The 25075-nt window shown below is 44.3% G+C and overlaps 1 protein-coding gene across 1 annotated transcript; it reads right to left on the bottom strand.

Annotated features, from left to right (window-relative positions):
• On the bottom strand, positions 1-25059 carry mtpap (mitochondrial poly(A) polymerase; the record flags this gene model as incomplete). The annotated part of the gene is made up of 9 exons (XM_083777885.1): positions 1-1246; positions 4058-4131; positions 4785-4877; positions 11292-11518; positions 16551-16762; positions 17972-18196; positions 23799-24023; positions 24175-24341; positions 24897-25059. 9 exons carry the CDS (start codon positions 25057-25059, stop codon positions 911-913), a joined length of 1722 nt encoding a protein of 573 aa, XP_083634011.1. The 3' UTR covers positions 1-910.
• Between the last annotated feature and the right edge of the window lie 16 nt (positions 25060-25075).

The raw sequence follows: 25075 nt of genomic DNA, 5'->3' as shown, positions 1-25075 counted from the left end.
TTCAGTGTTTACTTGGCTGATATTTCAAATGATCAATTAACTTCACATGATTAGCCAGCCACAGGCATTGTACGCATACTCTGACAACCCCACATTTACAAGGGCCCGTCTCCATCTGGAAGACAGACGGACCGACGGACGGACGGACGGACTCTTGCGATGGAATTTGTCCATCTCTCCACAAATGTAATATGTCAGCTGAACCAGTAGCATTCTGGGTATAGAGGTCAATCCATTCTGCAGACACTACTTTTTCTTCCAGGGAATTGGGTTCCGCGTGTCTATATGCTATAGAGACGTGCCAGCTCCATTACATCATAGTTTGAGACGACGGTCTGCCGTTAAAAAAAAAACTTTGCTCCAGATGTGACACAGAGGAGCAAGCTTTGCATCAGCGTGCGTCTTTCCCAGTCATCCGTTAAAACTATGAGAAATGATGCTCAAACCGCGGGGTGGTGTCTGTTCATAATGAGAGCGTGCTAATGAAATCCATGTTGAGACATTTAATAGGAATCAGACATCGTTATGCATTTTGTATAAATGTCGGTACTAGTCACTACAGTATAAGTTATCATTTTATATGTACATGATGTTTGCAATTTGTGGACACAGATTGTAGTGGTCTTTGCTCTGTAATGAACACTTGATTAGACTGCCGGTCCGTCTTGTCATTAGGGCTAAAATATGGTCTATGTTAAATACAGTACACAGCAATCCTTTCCTTATGGCAGGAGCCATAAAGGCCTGAGAGGCTCCCTCTGGTGTTCACATTTGGAAACTGCAGCCCAGTCTCATGGCAAGAATCACAGGTGCATTAGCTGTGACCAGTGCAGAACGGAGGGGTTTTTTCCCCCCCTCAAATCTCCAGAAAGGCCAGAAAACCCCTCCGCCTGCCCCAAAGTCTCCTTGGTTAACTTTTCTTCTTCAGGGATTCCAGAAGGCTCTTGATTCTTTCGCTGGACTGCTCCCTCCTCCTGGCCATCCGACCTTTGATCCCCTTTCCTCCATCCTTGGAGGGAAGCAGGAGGCTGGCCAGTCCCCACGGCGGGGCTGAGAAGTCCCCACGGCCACCCTTCGCTTGGCGCGTCCTGTTCTCCGCCTGCTGGAGGGCCCAGGAGCTCTCCTGGCACAGCGTCACGAAGCGGGCGAGCTGCGCCACGTTGACGTTCTTGCTGACGTTCAGCGAGGGCTCAAACGGGTTCTGGATGTGCAGCGGGGCGTCCTCTGGCTTGTTCTGCTCCTTACCCTGGAGACGGCAACGAGGACAAGCTTTAGCAGGTGGGAAAACAACAGGCGCTCATGTGAGGGTGCCCGCCTCCGTGCACGCGCCGAGACACAGGCGCGGGCCCCACATTGTTACGGTCCATCTATCTTATTGGTCACGCTTTCAGGACTCGGCTGTATCTGGGGCACTCTATGCCTGACTGGTACACCACTCTCTCGTCTCCCCCTGGCTCAGCAGATGGGAGCAGAGAGAGAGCGTGCGAGTGCGAGCGTGAGAGAGATAGCGTGCGTGTCATTGTGAATGTGCACTGATCCGAGGCAGCTTTGAGGAACAAGCCTGCAGGTCGGCAGCACCGGCAAACTGAGACGCCGCGCACACTAGCCACGCCTCATCCATCAAACACCAAACACCTCCGATACGGCTCTGGGTTCTGGGAGACACTGTGACCATGACACATTCTAATTTCACAGGGGGTGGGTTTTATATGCCCATATCAAAACCCCCCCCCGCACGCTGTGATGTGTGTCCGTCATTGTTACGAGATATCAACTGGACTCTTAACGTTGGTCAGGAACAAGTTGAGAACCTACTTCTAGATCCTAAACTTAACCCATTCTGAACGGGCACCCATTTTGGTATCAGCATCATGTTATGCTTTATCTATTTAAAAATAGCAGATCTACAAGCTCATATCGCGCCACCGAGTGGCGCGATACGAGCTTGTAGGTCTGCTATTTTTGAAAAAAATCGAAGAGCGACTGACATTTTTAGAATCTGATCTCAGGTCAGAATGGGTTCATCAGACCAGTGTGTGTCCGGCGGAAACCTCGTATGAATCTGATCTCAGGTCAGAATGGGTTAAAGGCCACGGCAAGAGGCTGAATAGATGGAGGAAAAGGAGCCGTAGGGGAGGGCGGGGCTTTGTGTGGCATAAAGCAATCAGTCAAAAGGAGTGCAGAGGACAGGAGAATTGTAGCTCAGTAAAGGAGTGCAGAGGACAGGAGAATTGTAGCACAGTAAAGCAGATTTATGGCTGTTTCTCTTCTGGTGAAAAGCCGGGAGGCGCGGGTCACGGCCAGAGTCTACCTGCAGGCTTCCTCTGCCATCAAGCCTGATATGAGTGTAGTATATTAGCCCATTCTGACCCGAGATCAGATTCATACGAGGTTTCCGCCGGACACACACTGGTCTGATGAACCCATTCTGACCTGAGATCAGATTCTAAAAATGTCAGTCGTTCTTCGATTTTTCAAAAAATAGCAGACCTACAAGCTCGTATCGCGCCACTCGGTGGCGCGATATGAGCTTGTAGATCTGCTATTTTTAAATAGCTAAAGCATAACATGATGCTGACACCAAAATGGGTGCCCGGTCAGAATGGGTTAGGCTCCGGGGTTTCTCCCCCCGACGCTCAGGGGCCCACGGGGTGCACGTAAAAGCAGATAACAAACGGCGGAGACGTTTAAATGAACACACGGGGGGCTAAATAAAATCACCGTGCGACCGTTTACGACAAACCCGACAAGAGCAGCTTTCTAATTGGGATCATGGCTCAAGGGCGACTGGGCCACATCAATCAGGACACGACGGGGACAGCTGTCATCCGCCAAAACGCTTACTTTATTACCTCCAGCTTTCTCTGCTGCATCTCGACCCGACGGGGACACCTGGGAGCGACAGTCTCCTCTTTTCAATAACTCTTTTCTTTAAAGACAGAGTGTTGTTGTATTATAATGGGGGAGGGGTTAGAGGAGGGGATGAGTTTAGTGTGTTACTAAAGTGGGCCTTTTGACTCAAAGGCTTTCAGCGTTCAGGAAGAAAACTAAAATACAGTACAGGGAAGACATATTTGAATATTATAACCACTCAAGGGTCTATTAGAGTAATGTTAACCAAACGTTTTGGTGTCATGGACCCCCATCTGAAAATCTTTTGTGCCAGGGACCCCCAGAAGAGAAGGATTGGAATTAGAATGTCCTCAAACACTTTCGAGATTTTTCAAAGATAGCAGATGTACAAGCTCACAGAGCGGCACGAAGTAAGCGTGGTACTACATCTGCTATTTTTGAGAACCACTATTCTAAAAAGAAGAGTTTCCTGAGAACTTCTCTCACCAGTGCTGCCTTGTAATAAAGTTAGGTATGTTGGGCAGATGCGGACCAGGAGTTCACCAGATTCCTGGCCACGGGGTGAACAGGAACCAGAGCATGTGAGCGGAGCGGAGCGAGCGAGGAGCGGAGCGGGGGGATTTTGACGTGAGCGCGGAGCGGGTTTTTAAATGTGTCAGATTGACTTCCGGAGCGAGAACTGTCCTCCGCTCCGAGCCGCTCCGAGCCGCTCAATGCACACGGCACGGCTAATTTACATCATGCTCCAAAAACGAAGGCCTTCAGGTTTAATTAGCCAATTTCAGGAAAACAGCATTTTATTTTTCCCCCGTCATTTCTTTCTGCTGAGCGGAGCGGATTTTTCATCTGAGTGTAGCCTCGGAGCGAGCACGGAGCGGGGAGCTCTCCGTGCGTAAATGAAGGTGAGCGCTGAGCGAGCGAGGAGCGGCGTGGGGGAAGATGAACGTGAGCGCGGAGCGAGCGTAACAAAAGCCGTCGAGAGCGAAGAGCGGAATTATCGACCGCTCCGCTCACATGCTCCGACAGGAACGCCATAGGCACTGGTCTGTTAAGTGTGTCCTTGAACAAGACGCATTAACTAAGGCGCTCACGGCCGCAGTGAATTGCTCCGAGTACGAGTGGCAACTAGTGACCTTCTTGGTTGTGAATAATATACAATGTGCTCCATCGTCATATATAAACAGAAGACACAAAGTGACTTTACCTTTCTGATGTTAATGGACATTTTGCTGAACGGAAAGGTGGCGTAGAACTCGAAGAAGTCGCTCAGCAGTTGCTCTGCAACAATTCAGAGAGAGAAAGAGAGAATCAAGTTAGCGTTTGAGGGCAACCCCCCCTCCATCCCACGCAACCCCTAGGCTATTAAGGAGGACGTCGATGTGGATTGAAATTAATTCAGGTCCCGAACCGAACCCCCACGCCCCAGTGCGTCCCACCATCAAACAGTCTTGTAGAACCTAACCCCCACGCCCCAGTGCGTCCCACCATCAAACAGTCTTGTAGAACCTAACCCCCACGCCCCAGTGCGTCCCACCATCAAACAGTCTTGTAGAACCTAACCCCCACGCCCCAGTGCGTCCCACCATCAAACAGTCTTGTACCTAACCCCCACGCCCCAGTGCGTCCCACCATCAACCTAACCCCCACGCCCCAGTGCGTCCCACCATCAAACAGTCTTGTAGAACCTAACCCCCACGCCCCAGTGCGTCCCACCATCAAACAGTCTTGTAGAACCTAACCCCCACGCCCCAGTGCGTCCCACCATCACACAGTCTCGTAGAACCTAACCCCCACGCCCCAGTGCGTCCCACCATCAAACAGTCTTGTAGAACCTAACCCCCACGCCCCAGTGCGTCCCACCATCAAACAGTCTTGTAGAACCTAACCCCCACGCCCCAGTGCGTCCCACCATCAAACAGTCTTGTACCCACCTGCTGTTTCCGTGTTGCCCTGGCGGCGGATCTTGGTGACGTCGCTGACAAACGTGCAGTCGTTCCCCTCGATCACGCTCCTGTCCGCGGGGCCTTGTTGGGACGAGAGGTACAGAGAGGTACACAGGATAAATGACTGCCCCAACATTAGAGAGAGGAACACGGGATAAATGACTGCCCCAACATTAGAGAGAGGAACACGGGATAAATGACTGCCCCAACATTAGAGAGAGGTACACGGGATAAATGACTGCCCCAACATTAGAGAGAGGAACACGGGATAAATGACTGCCCCAACATTAGAGAGAGGAACACAGGATAAATGACCGCCCGAACATTAGAGAGAGGAACACAGGATAAATGACCGCCCGAACATTAGAGAGAGGAACACAGGATAAATGACCGCCCGAACATTAGAGAGAGGAACACAGGATAAATGACCGCCCGAACATTAGAGAGAGGAACACAGGATAAATGACCGCCCGAACATTAGAGAGAGGAACACAGGATAAATGACTGCCCCAACATTAGAGAGAGGAACACGGGATAAATGACTGCCCCAACATTAGAGAGAGGAACACGGGATAAATGACTGCCCCAACATTAGAGAGAGGAACACGGGATAAATGACTGCCCCAACATTAGAGAGAGGAACACAGGATAAATGACTGCCCCAACATTAGAGAGAGGAACACAGGATAAATGACTGCCCCAACATTAGAGAGAGGAACACGGGATAAATGACTGAACATTAGAGAGAGGTACACGGGATAAATGACTGCCCCAACATTAGAGAGAGGTACACGGGATAAATGACTGCCCCAACATTAGAGAGAGGAACACGGGATAAATGACTGCCCCAACATTAGAGAGAGGAACACGGGATAAATGACTGCCCCAACATTAGAGAGAGGTACACAGGATAAATGACTGCCCGAACATTAGCCATAAACAAGACACAGATGGATGGAGGAAAAGACTTTGACGAGAGAGAGAGAGAGAGAGAGAGAGAGAGAGAGAGGAGAGCAAAGAGAGAAAGTGGGCATGTGGTCCTCTGTGATTGAGTTTGGTGCCAATCTCTGAGGCACACCGCTGTTTAAATGGACGTGTTGGAAAGGCGTGCACGTGTTAGTCGTGCACGTATTATGTGCGTCAAGTATGCAGGAGGAGCTGTGACAGAAAGGGAGGGGCTATTGAGTGGTCTGGGGGGGGGGGGGGGGGGGGGGGGGGGCTGGTTAAAGCTCTTTCCAGAGTGATGGGCTTTTATCGTGCTGTAAGCACTCTTTGTGATAGAGTCTGCGATAAGCTGATGGCAGGGCTGAGGGGAAAGGGGCCGAGGCCAATAGATTGCTTTTGGAAGGCAATTATCAGGCAGCCAAGGTGAGTGTGTGACTGTGTGTGTCTCTGTCTGTGTGTGTGTGTGCATGTACGTGCACGTGTGCATGTACGTACATGTGCACGCGTGAGAGAGAGAGGTTGCAATTTAGGCATTTATTGCCACATATTACATTCATAACTGGTGCTGTAGTTATGTCAAGGTTTATGCCTTAAGCTATGAATCCCACCTCCACAAATTACATTCACATAATGACCACCAAATCAGCACTCTTACTGCAATACAGATGATTAACATTCCCCATGGGGAGATTGATATACAATCTAAACGTGACTTAACCGGTTTGGTGTCCAATCAAATCTGCAGTGTCTCGGGTGACATTTAATGTGAGATACTTGTCCTTGTTTAATGACTTAGTGTAACCTCTGTAGGTTTACACTAACCAACATGTATTAAAATATTAACACATTACTATAGTTTTATTAACCACTTGAAATCCTGCAGCACAATATACATTGGGCTCCATTTTTGTCTCATCTTTCTAAAGCCACTATTTGGGGTTTTAGGAGTGGGGAAAGGGTGTTCCCCCACTAAAGTTGGTATTTTGGTTGAATACCGGAAGACTCGACCCGGTGCTTGCCCGTTTTTCCTCCCGGAATTGTCACCAGTGAGGGGGATAACTTTGTAATATGCTATTGGCTGTTTGTATTCTTTTTGGAAAAATATAAAAAGATACTCCTGTGGAAAGGCTATATTATTTTACTTATATTGACCCTATAAACAATTTAGTATTATTTAGTATTATGTAAGGTTTTGCACACTCAAATGGTACCTCGTCAGATAATCCCCACATATCCTACAACAACTTCTGTGAACAGACTTCAATGTAGTAGATTTTCATAAATTATATTTGTACTTAGGCTGTCTGCTGTCATGAAAGTTAGAGAAATTCAAAGTCCAGCCGTCTGCTGTCCAGCCTCTCCCACCCCTCACTGGGGAAAATTCTGGGAGGAAAACAGAAACGGGGCGCGTCTTCTTGTTACCTTTTGGTTACCTGTCTAAATCCCTTAAACACCGCCGTTACCCGTTATATTATGCATAGGTGTGGTTTGGGGCGTTAGAATAATTAAACCACATTTAACCAATCACTGCAGTCTTGGCTTTAAGAGATCCTTTTAATAGATGCCTTATCCGTTGCCGTTAGTGCTATATTACTTCATAGCCGCTGTGCTGCCCTAAAGTCTCACTGCTGGACACAAGGAAGTGGCAGGCACTCGACTTCTGCTGATTATAGGAGAATGACAAAGAGAGGAGAATAAGGAGAGATGAGGCCGAGCCTACTCTGTGCCTGTAATAAGGAGAGATGAGGCAGAGCCTACTCTGTGCCTGTAATAAGGAGAGATGAGGCAGAGCCTACTCTGTGCCTGAATAAGGAGAGATGAGGCAGAGCCTACTCTGTGCCTGAATAAGGAGAGATGAGGCAGAGCCTACTCTGTGCCTGTAATAAGGAGAGATGAGGCAGAGCCTACTCTGTGCCTGTAATAAGGAGAGATGAGGCAGAGCCTACTCTGTGCCTGAGGAGAATAAGGAGAGATGAGGCAGAGCCTACTCTGTGCCTGAGGAGAATAAGGAGAGATGAGGCAGAGCCTACTCTGTGCCTGAATAAGGAGAGATGAGGCAGAGCCTACTCTGTGCCTGTAATAAGGAGAGATGAGGCAGAGCCTACTCTGTGCCTGAATAAGGAGAGATGAGGCAGAGCCTACTCTGTGCCTGAATAAGGAGAGATGAGGCAGAGCCTACTCTGTGCCTGAATAAGGAGAGATGAGGCAGAGCCTACTCTGTGAGAATAAGGAGAGATGAGGCAGAGCCTACTCTGTGCCTGTAATAAGGAGAGATGAGGCAGAGCCTACTCTGTGCCTGCAGACATTACAAAGAGAGGAGAATAAGGAGAGATGAGGCAGAGCCTACTCTGTGCCTGTAATAAGGAGAGATGAGGCAGAGCCTACTCTGTGCCTGCAGACATATCCATTGAGGCACGCGGCGGCGTGCCGTGCGCCGCTCTACCCAACTCATTTGGCACGGCTTACGGGCGCTTTTAATGTCCATTATCGACTTCCCAAATGTATGTGACCAAAATAGCAACTTAGGGGAAAGCGTGCCAGCACGCCCATGAGCACACCTCTAGGCGCAAATACCGCTGTCGGCAAAAAAGATGGTGGGTGACGCGGGACGAAAATACCATTAAGGGACAGAGAAAGCTCCTACATTCGTAATTTTCGGGCAGCGGCTGAATTGCGGGTAAAGGCTGCGACAAAATTGGAGCCTATTGTAACACTTCACCAAAACTAGATGATCGACAAGCTCATGACACGTTGTGAAGATCAGCTATTTCCACGGAATCTTCACCAATCAACTACATATATGTTTTGAGGGGCGGTAGCCCCTCCTATGCCCAGCTTTCCGGGTTTGTGTAAACGACAAAAGTGAGGACGCAAATTGTGATAGGCAAGAATGAGATGTATGATGACAAGAGTGCCCTCCCTCACTTCACACAGGTGTGATTTTTCTTTCACCTAATGTTGGCCCATTATGACATACCCAGAATGGAAACGCTCAGGGTTCAAGAGGTTAAGCAGACGTTATAGCCCCTCAGCATCATTCCCTAATAATTCCCAGAAAGGTCACACTGTCCCCACATACAGTAAGCACTGCTCAGAGATGGCTTGGGCAGTAGAGTGGTAATGAGGTGTTTTATATGGCATCAATGTGTCCACCATGACATTTTGCGTCGGCAGTTACGAGTGTGCGCCGATACTTTTATTATGTGGCGTTTAATCCGTTGGCCGACGCCTCAGAAGGGCCTTTTGATAATCAATGTCGTTGTGCCGTCACGCAATCTCATCAAATCCTGCGATGCAAACGGACGGGCACAGGCGACGTCAATCGACCGTCTGAAATTTGAAAACCATGTTTACCCTAAACCCATTCTGACCCAAAAATGATATGTATTTCGCGGCCGACCACCATCTGAAAATGTGTAGTTCCAGCCAGGGACCCTCCAGGGACCCTCCAGAAGCAAAGATTTGAGTTAAAAATGTTCGCTCTTTGCGACAAATTTTGTAGCAGACCTACAAGCTTTCAGATCTGCTTTTTTTCAATAGCTAAAGTATAACATAATGCTTAAAACACCAAAATGGGGTTTCCCGCCCCAAAATGGCTTAAACCCTATCTATAACTAGACAGGAGATATTAATCAAATGTGAGAATAAATTCCTTACCAATACATTTCTTCACCAATATGTCTCACAAAGACTGAAATTCAGTTTCCCTAGGGGAATCTGTGACAGCTGCTGAAAGTTTGCGCACCATTAACAATGAACTGGACCTCTCTGCTTTCATGGACGATGAAAGAAGAGGATAGTTCAATGAGTCCGCTGTGTTAGTTACATTAATAGTCCCCAATGTGTCTTGAAGCCTGACAGGATGGGAGTGAGAATACGTTTATTGGACGACTCCACACAAAATAAACAGTGAGTCAGTGACTGAGGCTCATTAACGCTCATTATAATGTCCTATGATCCCTGTGCTTTAGACCCGCTGTTGACCTGTCTGTCTAGCATCAAATGTTGGATGAGTGAGAACTTTCTCAAGCTAAATGAGGACAAGACAGAAGTTCTCATAATCGGTTCTAGCGAGCAGAAAGAATCAATAATAAGCAGACTTGGCAACCTGACTGTAGAAAGTAACAGTACAGTAAAGAACCTGGGGGTTATTATTGATTCTGAATTGAATTTTAATTCACACATTAATCATGTTACCAAGATTGCCATTTTTCACCTTAGAAATATTGCACGAATCAGAGCCTATTTGTCCTTGGACGATGCAAAAACGCTAATCCACGCCTTTGTTTTTTCTCGGCTTGATTACTGCAATGCACTCTTTTCAGGACTGCCTAAGAAAACGTCTGACAGATTACAACTTGTCCAAAATGCAGCAGCTAGAGTTTTAACTAGAACTAAGATGAGAGAACATATTACTCCAGTTTTGGCATCACTGCACTGGCTTCCGGTTGTTTTTAGGATTGATTTTAAAATTATTTTACTTGTCTATAAAGCTCTCAATGGTCTCGCACCTCCGTACCTCCGTGACTGCCTACCTAGATAGATATGTCCCTAACCGCCCCCTCAGGTCCTCCAATGCTGGCCTACTTGAAGTGCCTAAAAGAATGTGCACAAAAAAATATGGTGAGGCAGCTTTTTGCTTCTACGGCCCAAGAGCCTGGAATAAACTTCCATTCGAGCTCAGACACGCACCCTCTGTAGACATTTTTTAATCTCAACTCAAGACTCACCTCTTCACTCTTGCTTTTAGTTGAGTTTTACTATGCACGTTCCTACCCTGCCCTGACTGATTTGCTGCATGTGGTGTTTTTATTTGTTTTTATTTATTTTATGTTCTTATATTAAATTTTGTTCTTTGCCATTGTTCTATCATTTTAACTACTTGTGTTTTATTGTATTATATTGTTGTGTCCTCTGTGTGAAGCACTTTGAGCTGCTTTTATGTATGAAAGGTGCTATATAAATAAAGTTTATTATTATTATTAACCCATTCTGACCGGGCACCCATTTTGGTGTTGGCATCATGTCGTGCTTTAGCTATTGAAAAATAGCAGATCGGCCCAGGCCATAGCGTAACGGTCTGGGCACCGGACTGGTAATCCAGTCGCAGTGTGCCGCGGGTTCGACTCCCGGACCCGACATGGCCTTTACTGCATGTCATCCCCCCATCTCTCTCCCGTTTCCTGTCAGCTTACTGTCTGTCCCTTCAAAAATCAATAAAAAGGCGTAAGCCGCAAAAAAATATCTTAAAAAAAAAAAAAATAGCAGATCTACAAGCTCATATCGCGCCACCGAGTGGCGCGATACGAGCTTGTAGGTCTGCTATTTTTTTTTTAAATCGAAGAACGACTGACATTTTTAGAATCTGATCTCAGGTCAGAATGGGTTCGTCAGACCAGTGTGTCCCCGGCGGAAACCTCGTATGAATCTGACCTCAGGTCAGAATGGGTTATTATTACTATGCCTTCATGATGCAATAAAAAAAGGTTCACACCAGGTTCTTATAACAAAACCAAACCAAACAACAAAACAGCAGTTCCAGTTTGCTACCTGCTAGGCCTCGGAGGTGGTCCAGGGTGGGGATGACGGGCGTGCTCCTCCGCTGTAGGTAGAACAGGACCATGACCGTGAGGGAGAAGTTGGTGATCCAGGCTCCCGGGATGCTGCTGGTGACGCCATGAGCCCGGGCCCAGCAGCGGACGGCGAACACCAGGCTGCGCACACGCTCCTCCAGCTCGCCATACAGGTACAGCAACTCTGTGCTCTTCATCGCCACCCTGTGGAGAAGACACGCCGGTCAAGAGAAGCGGATGGAAGACACAGCTCTATGCACACAGGATAACTCTTCCTACTGTATTTCCTACTGTACTTCCAGGCCCCTTCCCTACTGTACTTCCAGGCCCCTCCCCTACTTCCTTCACAGGTGTTACCGATGATACTAGGTCCATCCCAACGAATTGGAATAATCTGAAAAAGTTCATTATTTGCCATAATGTAATAAAAATAAATAAACTTTCATATATTTTAGATTCATTACACAGCAACCGAAATAATTCAAGCCCTTTGTTGTTTTAATATTGATGATTATCAGCTCATGAAAATCTAAAAATCCCATCTCATATTTTACGAGACCACTAAAAAAATATGTTTTTTTAAACGAGAAATGTCGACCATCTGAAAAGTATATTAATGTATGCAGTTAGTACTTGGTCTGGGCTACTTTTGAACAAATCATTTCATCAATGGGGCGTGGCATGGAGGTGATCAGCCTGTGGCACTGTTGAGGTGTTATGGAAGCCCAGGTTTGCTTTGATAACAGCCGTAAATTAATTTGTATTGTTCAGTCTCATGTCTCACACCTTCCTCTTGACAATACAACCAAGATGCTCTGTGGGGTTCAGGTCAGGCCAGTTGGCTGCTCAGTTAAGCACAGTAATACCATGGTCAGTACACCAGTTACTAGTAGTTTTGGCTCTGTGGGCAGCTGCCAAATCTAGCTGGAAATGAAAATCAACCATAATAGATGATTGTGTTGAGACTCTGGACATGACAAAACACAGTGATGATTTAGGCCATGTTATCTGCTGGTGTTGATCCACTGACACTGTGAAACTGTGAAAATGTAACAATGGTTTCAACACAGCCATCTTTTTAGAGTACATTGTGCTTCAGTATGTTGACAAGCTTCATGGAGATGCTAATTTTCCTTTCCAGCTCGATTTGGCACCTGCCCACAGAGCCAACACTACTAGTAACTGGTGTACTGACCATGGTATTACTGTGTTAAAACTACTAGTAACTGGTGTACTGACCATGGTATTACTGTGTTAAAACTACTAGTAACTGGTGTACCGACCATGGTATTACTGTGCTTAACTGAGCAGCCAACTGTCCTGACCTGAACCCCACAGAGAATCTTGGTTGTATTGTCAAGAGGATGGTGTGAGACATAAGATTTACGGCTGTTATCAAAGCAATCTTGGGGGGTCAGTGCCACAGGCACCTCCATCAGCCTGTGATGAAATAATGTGTTCAAAAGTAGCCCAGACCAAGTAGTAACTGCATACATTAAATAATATGCTTTTCAGATAGTCGACATTTCTTGTTTAAAAAAAATCATTTTTTTAGTGGTCTCGTAAAATATTCTAATTCACTGATAATAGCATTTTTTGATTTTCATAATCATCAATATTAAAACAAAAAAACAAAACAAAAATTATTTCAGTTGTGTAATGAATCTAAAATATATGAAAGTTTATTTATTTTTATTACATTATTACTACATTACATTAATTGTCTCATGCATTATCATGCAAGCTGATGTTACATTATGTGGATGGTACAGTACGGTGTGCGAGTCATTATCAGATTGGATCTTTGATAATATTGCAGGGGACGTGCACACGCCAAGAACCTGGGAGTGATACTGGACAGTCAGCTGTTCTTAAATGCACACACATTGTCTTGCAATCGATTGCTCGTGCAGGTTTGCAGTTTGCACTTTCACACATCTTAAGACCCTTCCCAGCTCCTTATCCAAGCCTCAGTCATCTCCAGACTTGACAACTGCACCTCCCTCATTGCTGGTCTGTCTGCATGCTGTCTCACACTTCTATAACTCAACCAGAATGTCGCAGCATGCCTGGTCTTCAACCTGTCAAGGTTTTCACACCTCCTCCTGACTTGTGCACTCCCATCACCATGCTATGTACGATGTACGTTAGCTGTTTGCTTTCTGTTTGCTTGTCCACAGAAGTCTAGTATGCCATTTAGATGGCATACGTATGTTTTACGGATTTATGCCTGAGCAATTAATAGAAAAATCACAATGTGAACTAGGTATTCTAGTGCTTTGGGTAATATTTGTTCAGACATTATACAATAATTTCACCCTCACATGTAAACGTATGTTTTCTCATGCCAATAAAGCCCTTTGAATTGAATTGTGTATAACAAGACAATACCATGGTGCTTTTGCATGTTTAGAAGTCATATTTTACATCACTGTCAAACAGTGATCCACAGACCACTAATTTGGGGGTCCTTGGTTTGAGAACCACTGGTTTAACCCATTAAGACCTGAGGCTGATTAAAAAAATGCCGTCTAAATTCTATAACAGTTTTCTTAAAAACCTATGTTGCTACAGTATACTGTATTCAAGGACCACCAAGATTATTATGTAATTGGCTGCCGGCCTGCCGACCATCTCAAAATATTTTGTTCCAGGGACCCACAAAAGCTGAGTTAAAAATATATATTCATATGATATGATATATATGGCTGTCAAAACTTTTCATCAGATTAATCAAGGCTTCAAAATGAATTAATCGTGATTAATCACCATTTGCAGCATGTCCAAAATATGCCATGTTTTCCTGTATATTGTTGTGGAAATGGAAATATAAATGAAAGAAAGCGGATATACATTTGTTTTTTAATGTTTTTTGTTTTCTAATGCATTTAGTATATGATGTGATGTGAGCGTTTGTAGGCCTAGCCTACACTTGAGTTAAATGAACACTGGGCTTTTGGCCATGTAGACCGGGGTCAGTCCAGAGATGAAAATCATAATGAAATGGCCTAGGCTAATTTATATCAATTTAATTTGGGGGTCCTTGAAATAAAAATGTCTGAGAATCTATGGGTTAAACTGTAGACTATAGTTAATTCACAAAATACAGTAACATGGCACATAACCATTTTTGTAACAGGGCTTGGTTTAGAAAAGCCTATATTATGCCGGACCGACGTTAATGGCTTAAACCATTCTGAACGGGCACCCATTTTGGTGTTAGCATCATGTCGTGCTTTACCTATTGAAAAATAGCAGATCTACAAGCTCGTATCGCGCCACCGAGTGGCGCGATACGAGCTTGTAGGTCTGCTATTTTTGAAAGAAATCGAAGAACGACTGACATTTTTAGAATCTGATCTCAGGTCAGAATGGGTTCATCAGACCAGTGTGTGTCCGGCGGAAGCCTCGTATGAATCTGATCTCAGGTCAGAATGGCTTAATGTACGTAGGACCCGCATTTTCAAACTGTCCACAAGTTGCGACGGACCCGACGGTACTATAAAACATGTTGCGAGTGATTCTTGCAGTGCGCCTGAGCCTGATAGTAGTGACACTAGTAGTGTGCGTGTGTGCATGCGTGCAGAGGAGGAGGGGGAGGAAAACTGTGTGTAATGAATGATGATGCAAAGCGGCTTTGCTAGACAGACAAAGTAACGCAACAGAGTTACAGAATCAAACCACTTGGCAACCAACCAACTACAATACACAACCCAACTACATTACACAAGCTATCTCTGGTGTTGTTCAATCATGACTGTGCGCTACACAGATCTGTTATGCGCTGGACATTCCTGAGCCGCACGTTAGGGGGAACACTGCGCATTAACGCAATTAATTAACGCCGTTAACGCTATAAGTTTGACAGCCTTAATATATATATATATATTAGGGATGGGTCCGATTAATCAATTAATCGATAATAGGACCCGAAATCGATTATTAAAATTAATAATCGATAATCGTTTTCGTTATGAAAATCTGTTGGAAAGGCAATATTGTCATCCAAACAGGACAGGGCTATCACATTTGCTTGATTGCCTAGAAGTGACTGACTGAGAGACTAGAGACTACAGGACGGAGAGGACACTTTTCTCCGACGGTCAAAAAGGCAGGGGCTAAGCCCCCTTTCATAAGCACAAGATGAACAACAGAACAAGCTGATGTTTTCAGCAGGAGGAGGAGGAGAGCAGGTACCCGAATGCGTTTTTTTTCTCCTTTTTTGGGAAAGGGGGGTGGGGGGTGACCCGCCCCGCCCGCTGCACGATAATTGCGCTGAAAACCTTGACCCGTCCGCCTGCCCCGCGGGACAATCGGGACGGCCCGCGTATCACTAGCAACTACACTATCCTGGGTTCAAATCTGTATGGAGCCTTTCTTTGTGGAGTTTCTATGTTCTCGTCATGTTCATGTGGGTATTCATTTGGTAAAGAAAATATACCAATAACGAGAAAGGTGTGAGCCTCTGTGAAGGGCACATCTATTTGATAAATGAATCATGAAATGCCCCGCTACTGTACATACATGTCGACGGTCAGTGGTATTATGATGAACATGGACAGAAGCAACCAATGGAGAGAGATGCCTCCATCAGTATGATTTACTTAGTGGCATTCAGCTAGCGCTAGCCAAAAGCAGCGCTAGTGTGTTGACAGATGAACGGACGTGCTTCGAAGACTAGGACATCCCCCCAACAACAATCCAGAGTGGGCGGTTTGTTGAACTCTATTTCCTCCGAAACTGCAGAGTGGTTTTCTGAACGTTAGCAGGTGTTCAGAGTATGTGTCACGTGTGTGTGTGTGTGTGTGTGTGTGTGTGTGTGTGTGTGTGTGTGTGTGTGTGTGTGTGTGTGGCCACCACCAGTAGAAACCACATTATTCTTAAAGTCAGAAAGAGAGAAGTGAAAGGCAAACAAGCCAAACTGCTCTCTGGTCCCTTAGATCAGTTTCATCGCCTACTAAAGACTCAAGGTTTCACAACTAAGGACACAACTCAGGTTTCTGTCTGCGGCTGGTGCAATGGGGAGTGTGGCCAAAATGTTTGAAACAGAAACACAGAAACTTGGGACATGACATTAAGGCAATCAAAAAAGAAAAATCCTAGAACATGCTGACAAATCAAATTAATCTTCCATTAGATGACATGATGAATAGCTATGGTTTTGGTGTTTGGTATCCCCCTCTGTGCCTTGCGTGCGTGCGTGTGAGAATGTTGAGTATAGACAATGACTATATACCTATTGTTGGCCGTGAGGTCACACTGGAACCCCGAGGGTTGGTGGGAGAAGCGGACCAGAGGACAGCGGGCGTTCAGGATCTTCATCACGCCGACACAGCCAGCCCCAAAATGGTTCACACAGTCCCCGATGACGGACAGGATGTTCTGCGTGACGGCCCGCTCAGAGCTGTCCTGCTTCATCTGGTACTCGAGGGAAAAGCCCGTTTTAGGCTGCAGGGCCAAGACGGCACAACAGGGTTAGCTTTGGAGAGCAAGAAGTGTGAATGTGAATATTTAGTTGATATGTCAAGATATCACAGACGTCTGTTGGACAAGAGACATGATTGGGCAGAGGCTACATTCATTCTGACAGCCACACACTGCGTTTGGACATAACTCTTTGCTTCGGTGAGCAGAGAGCTTTTGATTCACCACCCGCGTCTCCTGACAAAATCAAATCACATTAGTAGATTTTAAACGTGCTTCTCTTCATGCAGGACATCTTCAAAGCATTCTGTGCTCTTTTGATCTCGCCACTTAGATAATAGATAGCATTGTGCCTCACGCAGGGCACAGCTTTGTTCTTAAGAGTAATAGCAGCCGACACTGATTGGTTTGATCAATGTAATCATGGCCAAAACACACCTATGAATAATTCAGGGTCATCAAGAATGTGCCGATTCTTGAATCCTTCCAATCCCAAGTGAATCTGACATTTGTGTGTTGTGCTGCTACTGTATACAATATGGTCTTCCAACATGACGACACTGTGCTTTGTGGTGCATTTCTCACCTACAGTATGGAGTCCACAGTATGTTTACCCTCTTAGTAAGCAGCAGAGATAAGGGCTTCAGAGGGGCTTTCCCTGGATCACATCTACAGTAGTCAAACACTATTATCTCAACCAGACGTTCCCACAGCATTTAAACAAACTATCCTCTGCTCTGCATTAACCAAATAGAGAGGGATACAATATAATATTAACTGTGATAGTCGGACTCATCATCATTTAATTACTCTAATCAACACTGATGCCACTTCCGAACTACAAATGCTCGTATCTTTCCACTTAAGTTCTCAATTTAACATATACTAGCCTCATGACGTTAGGGTGTCATCTTATAGTTTGGCACAGAGAACTACACGTTTCTATGGCATTTGTCGCATACAGGAAGTTGTGAGGATGAAGAAATACATGTAGGTGACAGGTCCTCTAAACCACGGTGTGATGAAGAAAAGCAGAAGTTATTGAGAGTTCAAGTAAACAGAGGAAGTGATGCTGGGTGAGATCATAATATTATCTCTGTCTCTCTGTTAACTCTGAGTGTACAAATGGAACCAAATGGAACATTTGGTCCGAATTGTACAATCTCTGAGTTACAGAGCCAAAAGGGTCCATTTGGAGAACCACTAGAAAAACGCTGCCTAACTTTAACTTACCAACTTCATGTTCCTTCCACTGATGCCGTCCAGATCCAGAAACATGTCCAGGTCACAGCCCAGTTTTCCAAGGCCATTCACAGATGACCCGAACGGCCTGACGGTGCATTCTGGGAAATATGCAGCAGCGATGTCGTTGAGCAGGGAGCAGACCAGGAAGCGCAGGCGCGTGTTCTCCTCCGTCAGCTGGTAGGATTCCCTCAGGGTGGTGATCTGCTGGTCTATCTGAGGGCGACACAGCCAAGAGTTGAATCCCTATTAACAGGGGTTTTCAACTGGTGGTAGGGGCTAGGTTACATGGCTAGGTTTAGAGCCAGAAAAGAACATGTCCCTGTCAACCACTATAGCCAAGAATAGAGCAACTCTGCAGCTTTTTCCTGACTGACAATCATTTGAAAACCCCTGCCTAAAAAGACATGTACTGTATGTATTCATTGTATCCCACCCAGGTACTAGAGCAAAAGAGTGGCCTTGCGAAAACACTGGCAGTGGCTGCAGACCCAGTGTCCCCTGCTTGGCACACAGCATCAAGTGTTGGATTGGGGGTGATATGCTAATGTCATGCACAGGAGGTGTATTCATACATCAAGCTGCCTCGTGCTACATTACAGAGTAGAAACAGAAGATACTGTAGGCTCCTGCCCTGTAGCTCGGCGAGGCTTACTTACTTTATAGAGCGCCGACACCATTTAAAGTCATACACACTTGGCACAGAAGTGGCTCTTCTTGTCAATGAGCATAATTAGTCTGTGAAAAAGGCTGATGGCCTACGCTCAACATCCTCTACCCCATATAAATAATTAAGTCATAATAGCTATAATTAAGCTAAGTGCTGTGATTCATAGCTCACAATAACATATGAATACAAAATAGGGAAGGTACAAAAAAGTGATCAAAAGACAACATCTAAACGTAGTGAAAACATTGTGAAAGTCATTTATCATCTAATGTGTGAGTGACTAGCTTTTAGAACATGTATAAAAAGGGTTAAAAAGGGGAAGATCTCACAGTCACACCATGTAACTGCAATTTATAAATGTATTTTTTTCTTTGAAACTGTATAATTCATTTTCACTTTTCATTAGCATGTCAGGCAGGGTTGGTTGCACGTCCACTGCACATGAAATCAGGGGATTAACCGATTAAACACTAAAGACTTGGTAAACTGGAACAGAGTTGGCGCTGTACTTGGACTGCTTTTTTGAGGGGTGCTAGCCCCTCCTAAGCCCAGCTTTGTGTGTTTGTGAGTACCTCATATATGAATTGATCGGCTGAGCACGGAATGTGAGGATAAAAATCACACCCGTGTGAAGTGAGGGGCGCTCTTATCATCGTACATGATGACGTACAATTTTTGAAAGTTTGTGTAAGACAAAAATACCGATTTGCTCAGACACATATGACGTAAATTCTCCATTCACTGTCAATGGGAATTTAATGTTTGTGTAAAGACGAAAACCTATACCAATAGCTAAATAGAAATCATACCAGTGTGAAGTGAGGGGCGCTAAAGTCTAACTCATGTTGATTAGGTGATGTAAAACAAACGGTGCCAACACAAACATTAAACGCCATTAACAATAAAGAGACAATATGACATGAGTTACAATATGATGACGTAAATGTTCCCTTCATTGTCAATGGCGTTTAAAAACAAACATTGAACTAAAGACAATCATTACACACCTGTATATAGAGGGGCTAGTGAGGACAGAAAAGTTATTCGTTAATCGCCGTTAAGAAATTAGTCGGTTAAACTTAACAGTTAACCGTTTCAGTTCATACGACGCATGAGGCCGTCATAAGGATTCCGAAGAATTAGTGCCTTTGACGTCTGTGGACGTCCTAGCGACGTCCTAGTGACACGGGGCGAGAAGAATATTCAGAAATGTTCCTATTTTTTTTTTTGGCATTTCGCTTTTCGCTTCCCGTATGCTAACGCTCTGTGCAACTATTAGCTTGTCATTGACTCCCATGTTAGCGCGGCGGAAAGAATGACTCGTATCTCCTAATCCAGGGCGCTCTCCGTGGTGATGAATGGATCGATATGCTGGCGCTTCATTTCTGCTCCTCATCCGTCTCTCCCGCAAAATATGAACGCTTTTTGGAGCGTAAAAAAATTAATTAAGATGATCGGGGATGTGAGGTCACTTTGTAAAGTCAACTTTTTTAGGAAAGTGTTTCCGGTTCATGGCTTTCAGAGTAAAAGCGATCAGACAACTCTGGCACCCCGGAGCTTCTATTTTGATGCACTTCCGGCACTAAATGTGTTTTAATAACTAATCAAATTAATCGGCCCCGTATCGCAAATGGTCAAATAACTATTTGATTAAGGAATATAATAGTATTCTTTCTGTATATCAGCAAAGTGTGATTTTTTATGTTAGACATTAGAAATTAAGATTTAAAAAAAAAGAACTAAAAAAAACGGCGCTTACCAACTAACCGGTTAATCAATCGATAAGCTCACTTCACACGGTCTATACTCTACACACAATGCATTATGAGCATAAAGATCGGCTTATTCCACCAAAAATATTGATGCTGGGGTTCAAGCGGTTAACAGGAGGAGACATTATCAATTGGGAACACACCGGGAGAAAGGGTTAAAAAGAATAAAAATAGGAAGACTCCCGTGACAATCTGGTTGGCAGCTATGCATGCAGGAATACGTACTTCCTTCCCCTGAACTTTCAAATAGCTTTCAAGCTATTTCTTTGATCTCATGAATCTCCCTCTGTGACTGTCACAACAAAAAAGGAAACCAAAATCAATGCCATCAGAACACATCAAGACTCTGAAGTGATGTTGCATACTTCATACTTTTTAACCTTGACATAACTCAAGCAGCACTTCTTCTAAAATTGGCACACACTAACACAGGTCAAGAGCCCAGATCACTAAAAGAAAAGGAAAAAGATTAAATTAAATCCTGATCTTCTTATTCAAATAGTAAAATCAATAGTTTCCAGCAACGACTCGTCATAGATCTCTGACCTCCGACCCCTCGCCGTGTCGTGGGGCAAACTGAACCAGAGCTGAGCTGTGTGAATGACAATTCACACGCTTTGCGTTTGTAAAATTACTCATTTGCCGACTAAAGATTGAACAGAAAACTAATGGAAAGACGAGGCTTACGCTCAACATACGTACAGCTATTAGGAAGAGAGCTTTATCTCCGCAAAATCTGGGACATTATGAACACACTCGCACACAGAATGGAAAGATGATTTTGACAGCTACTGCCCCACTTTCAAGGATACAACTACTGATACCTTATTGAAGAAATGAACCATAATACATAATAGTACGTAATTGCTTAGGAAACATCTGCAGAAATCTTTCATGCCCCATGTTTATTTTACATCTGCTGGTGGGTGCTCAAATGTTGACAATGTAGGCTACAGTAATGATTGCCCATTTGCCTATGATAACACATGGTAGGCTATGATTCAAAAACACTTATTACACGTAACTCTGTTCATTGCAAATAGCTGATCTGCAGCTCACCAGGGTATATATTGGTTATTTTAATAAGCTACCGGTAGTTAATTGACAGTGACCTACTTTTACATATTTTGCAGATCAGTGACGTTTTGGCTATTTTCTGGGTGTTCATTTAAACGAATGAATACATTAATCAATAACACTTTAACAAGATACAATACAATATACAATATTGATCGGGTGGTTCTGTTCATTGAAAATAGCTGATCTGCAAGCTCACTACTAGGTAGTAGATGGATTGCAATTATACTAATAGTGATATATAAATAAAATCATGACATGACCAGCTAGAAACCCAATTAAAATAGAAACCTCATTGATTATATAAATGCATATGTGGCTTAATTAAATGACCAGTGCTTGGCTGTTATGCATCCATGGTTCTGTGCGCCGTCAGTGCACATTTGCTTGAAACTTGATTGTTTGATAGAAAGTCCAGACAATAAAATCTTTCCTTCTAAAGTCCTTCTGTTATGGCACAAGTATGAACCGAGCAAATCTGCACCATTAAAGTAGTGTAATAGCATGGAAAAGTCACTGTTTAGGCTACAAGCTCATCATGTCACTCTAGCAAAGTGATTGATCTGTGTCTCTAGGGTCCTACTTGCCCCACAACAAGGATGCGGGCTTGGAAGCAACAAATGTTTAGGCCTAAAAAAAAAACCGTTGGTTTCCGATTGGCTGTCATTTTTGGGCTGAGTAGGTAGGGAATTTATTTTATTTTATTTTTTCGTGGGAAGGATGGGTAGCAAGGAATTTATTTTATTTTATTTATTAATTTTTTCGTGGGAAGGATGGGTAGCAAAAAATAAATCCTACGGCAATGATGGATAGACTTTGATGTGAAATAACTGTGGCAGTTTTAATGGTTAATACAACTTTACATTGTTTTCATTACACAGTGACATACCTGGAGTAGAGGCGGTTGGCTTTGGCAATTTCTTTGGTGGCATTTTAATGTGCGGTGGCAGTGGCACCACAACACACACGCAACAGAAACACAACAATATCGGCGTGTGTTATTCAATGTGTATTTGTGTTTCCCATTGAACCGGGTCTGCATGTCACGCTAAAACATGTTCCCCTAAATATTTCTGTTGGAGGCAGTGCGGTTTAGTTGAGAGTTGCGACATCTCCGTTCACTGCTTATTGGTGGGGCTGCATGAGTCATTGATCAGTCCATTGTCGTCACTCTCTGTCTCTAAACAGCTCTAGTCTAGAGGCTGCGCTCCACTCCCTGGTCAGAGCTGAGCAACACTGTGTTGACAGTGTTGTTACAAACGATAGTGGTTCTACAACGATTCCTACATGTATTTAATTTTTTATAACGTAGGATGAGGTCGCGCGTCCCGATGGTCTCATCAAAGAGAATTTTAATGATCAAAGACCTTTTTGGTCTTGACTCGGTCGTATTCTGAGCTTTTTTTTTTTTTTTTTTTTTTTTTTACCCACCAAATTCCAATAAAATAATATGGGTCGCGCATATTTAATAGAGTCGCTCGGCAACCGGAAACCAAAGTTATTTTTTTTTAGGCCTTACGACCCTTTTGGGATATTTTGCTGGGCCCTATAGAACGTTGACTTTTACTTTTTATAAAAGCAGAACCAGGTTTTGCAATGTCTACATTGTTAGAATCCACTGTAAATGTGTGTGCTAAAATATTTACTTTAGTTTGTATCACCATACAATGCAAGAATATGGATGATCAATTTCTATTTAAATCCTAAATAGTCTGCACAGTGCGCGCGCACACACACACACACACACACGCACACGCACACACACACACGTTTGGAACTAATTCAACAAAATAAATAATCTGGAACGATGGGAATGCATGTCCCCACCCAGTTAGGCAAATACGCTTTATACTTAATCGCTGTAACCGTTGTTAGGGTAGCCAGGGCGGTACTCCGTTAGCACAGTACTATTAATAATGGATGCAAGTTGGGAATGCATGACCCGGCTGTTTATTCAATACCTGTTGTTGTCACAGTACCTCATAGCACCCAGTGCGATAACCACTACCATTCCCCTAATCTACCAGATATAGATACAGTGATCCCTGATGTCGTCATAAACGTCTTACTACCGATGTTGGATATGTCATGCATTGCCATGTATAATAATGCTCTATTGTGCATGCTGCCACTTAAAGCGATGCAGCGGCACAAACGCAAAAACCCAACCTCTCGCACCCCCCAACAGACAGAGATATGGTGTGTCCTGTCCTCCACAGTGAGTGGTCAAACAGATACGGACAGATATTGTCAGTGCTGCCATGGAATTCAGAGCAACACTGCGCCAGTGACTACTTACACTCTCTTCGTTAGCCAGCTTCTGTACGAGCAGGTTGACAGGGATGGTGGTCTGTGGTTGGAACTGTACGCCTCCCTTGCTGTTTGGTGGGTCCAAACTCTTCAGGGACAGCAGCCTGGATTTGAAAGGCACCATGGACTCATGGTTGACACTGGGGATAGCAGTTCCTTTGTGTAACGAGGCAATGCTGTCCTTGTTCGCGTACTCCACCACCGCATATATTCCCTGCAGAAGCAAACAAAAGTGTAAGAAGTAGCTTAAAAATGTGTACACACATTACGCTCAGCAGTCAGCTGAGCACATACTGTAGTACATTTAGAAAAAAAAAACAATGACTATTTAGCACCTATTATGCAGTGGTACTTGATCTACTTACATAGTTTTCATAAAAGAAGCACTTCTTGATATTCCCATGTTTCGATAGATACGAGAGGACCTTTTTTTCGTTCAAGTTTTTCGGACAGCTGATGAGCACAGACCTCTCAGCCTGTTCTAGTCTCTCTGTCTGGACAGCTTCAAACGACCTGTATTCAGCCCTTTGTTCTGATGAGAAAGAACCAAAGAAATCAATCAATCACTATCAACTTGTAATGCATCTTATGATTATAAACAGTACAAAATAAAGGTTACCACGACCACACCAACTGACAGTATGCATAAAAACGCAGTTCAATAATAATACAAGGTCAAGAGGATTTAAACCTAAGAAAGCTATTGCTATGGTTTCCATTGGGTTCCTTCATACCGGTACTCAATTCATCGAAGGGACATGGGACTGGGTCTTAAATTGGGAAAAGAAAAGAAAAGAAAATGTCACGAAGCTATGCTGATAAAAATGTGCTGCCATGCCTGGCATGCCATTCATTTAAAAATGGGCTTGGTAGCTTGCACGCTATGTGGGGTCAGCCTTGGATCAAGATTATCATAGTCATAGATAGATGTATTTTATGATTTGTATCTTGTCTGACAAGCAAAAGTCAGACTCGATAAAACATTGTCATACATGTCATGACACAAACACACTGACAGATAATCTTGACTTGAGCCAAGACTCCCCTCTCTCTCTCTCTCTCTCTGACTGCAGGAGTTAATACTGACCTGTTAGTGTTACATCTTTCTTAACATTTTCCTCTCGTGCCGCAACAACATTCGTCCCCAGGTGTCTCTGAATCCTCGCATCAAGCTTTTTAAAAAGACACTTTGCCAAGGCGCTCCTTCCTCCCATAATATGCAACCTGCACACACTGATGGAGGACGCCATTGTTGCTGTCAACCTG

Source organism: Protomyctophum parallelum, assembly GCF_964188405.1.
Source record: "Protomyctophum parallelum genome assembly, chromosome: 12".
NCBI classification, from domain to species: domain Eukaryota; kingdom Metazoa; phylum Chordata; class Actinopteri; order Myctophiformes; family Myctophidae; genus Protomyctophum; species Protomyctophum parallelum.
The sequence above is the reverse complement of the archived record's forward strand: the minus strand, read 5'-3'. Positions and strand labels throughout refer to the sequence as shown.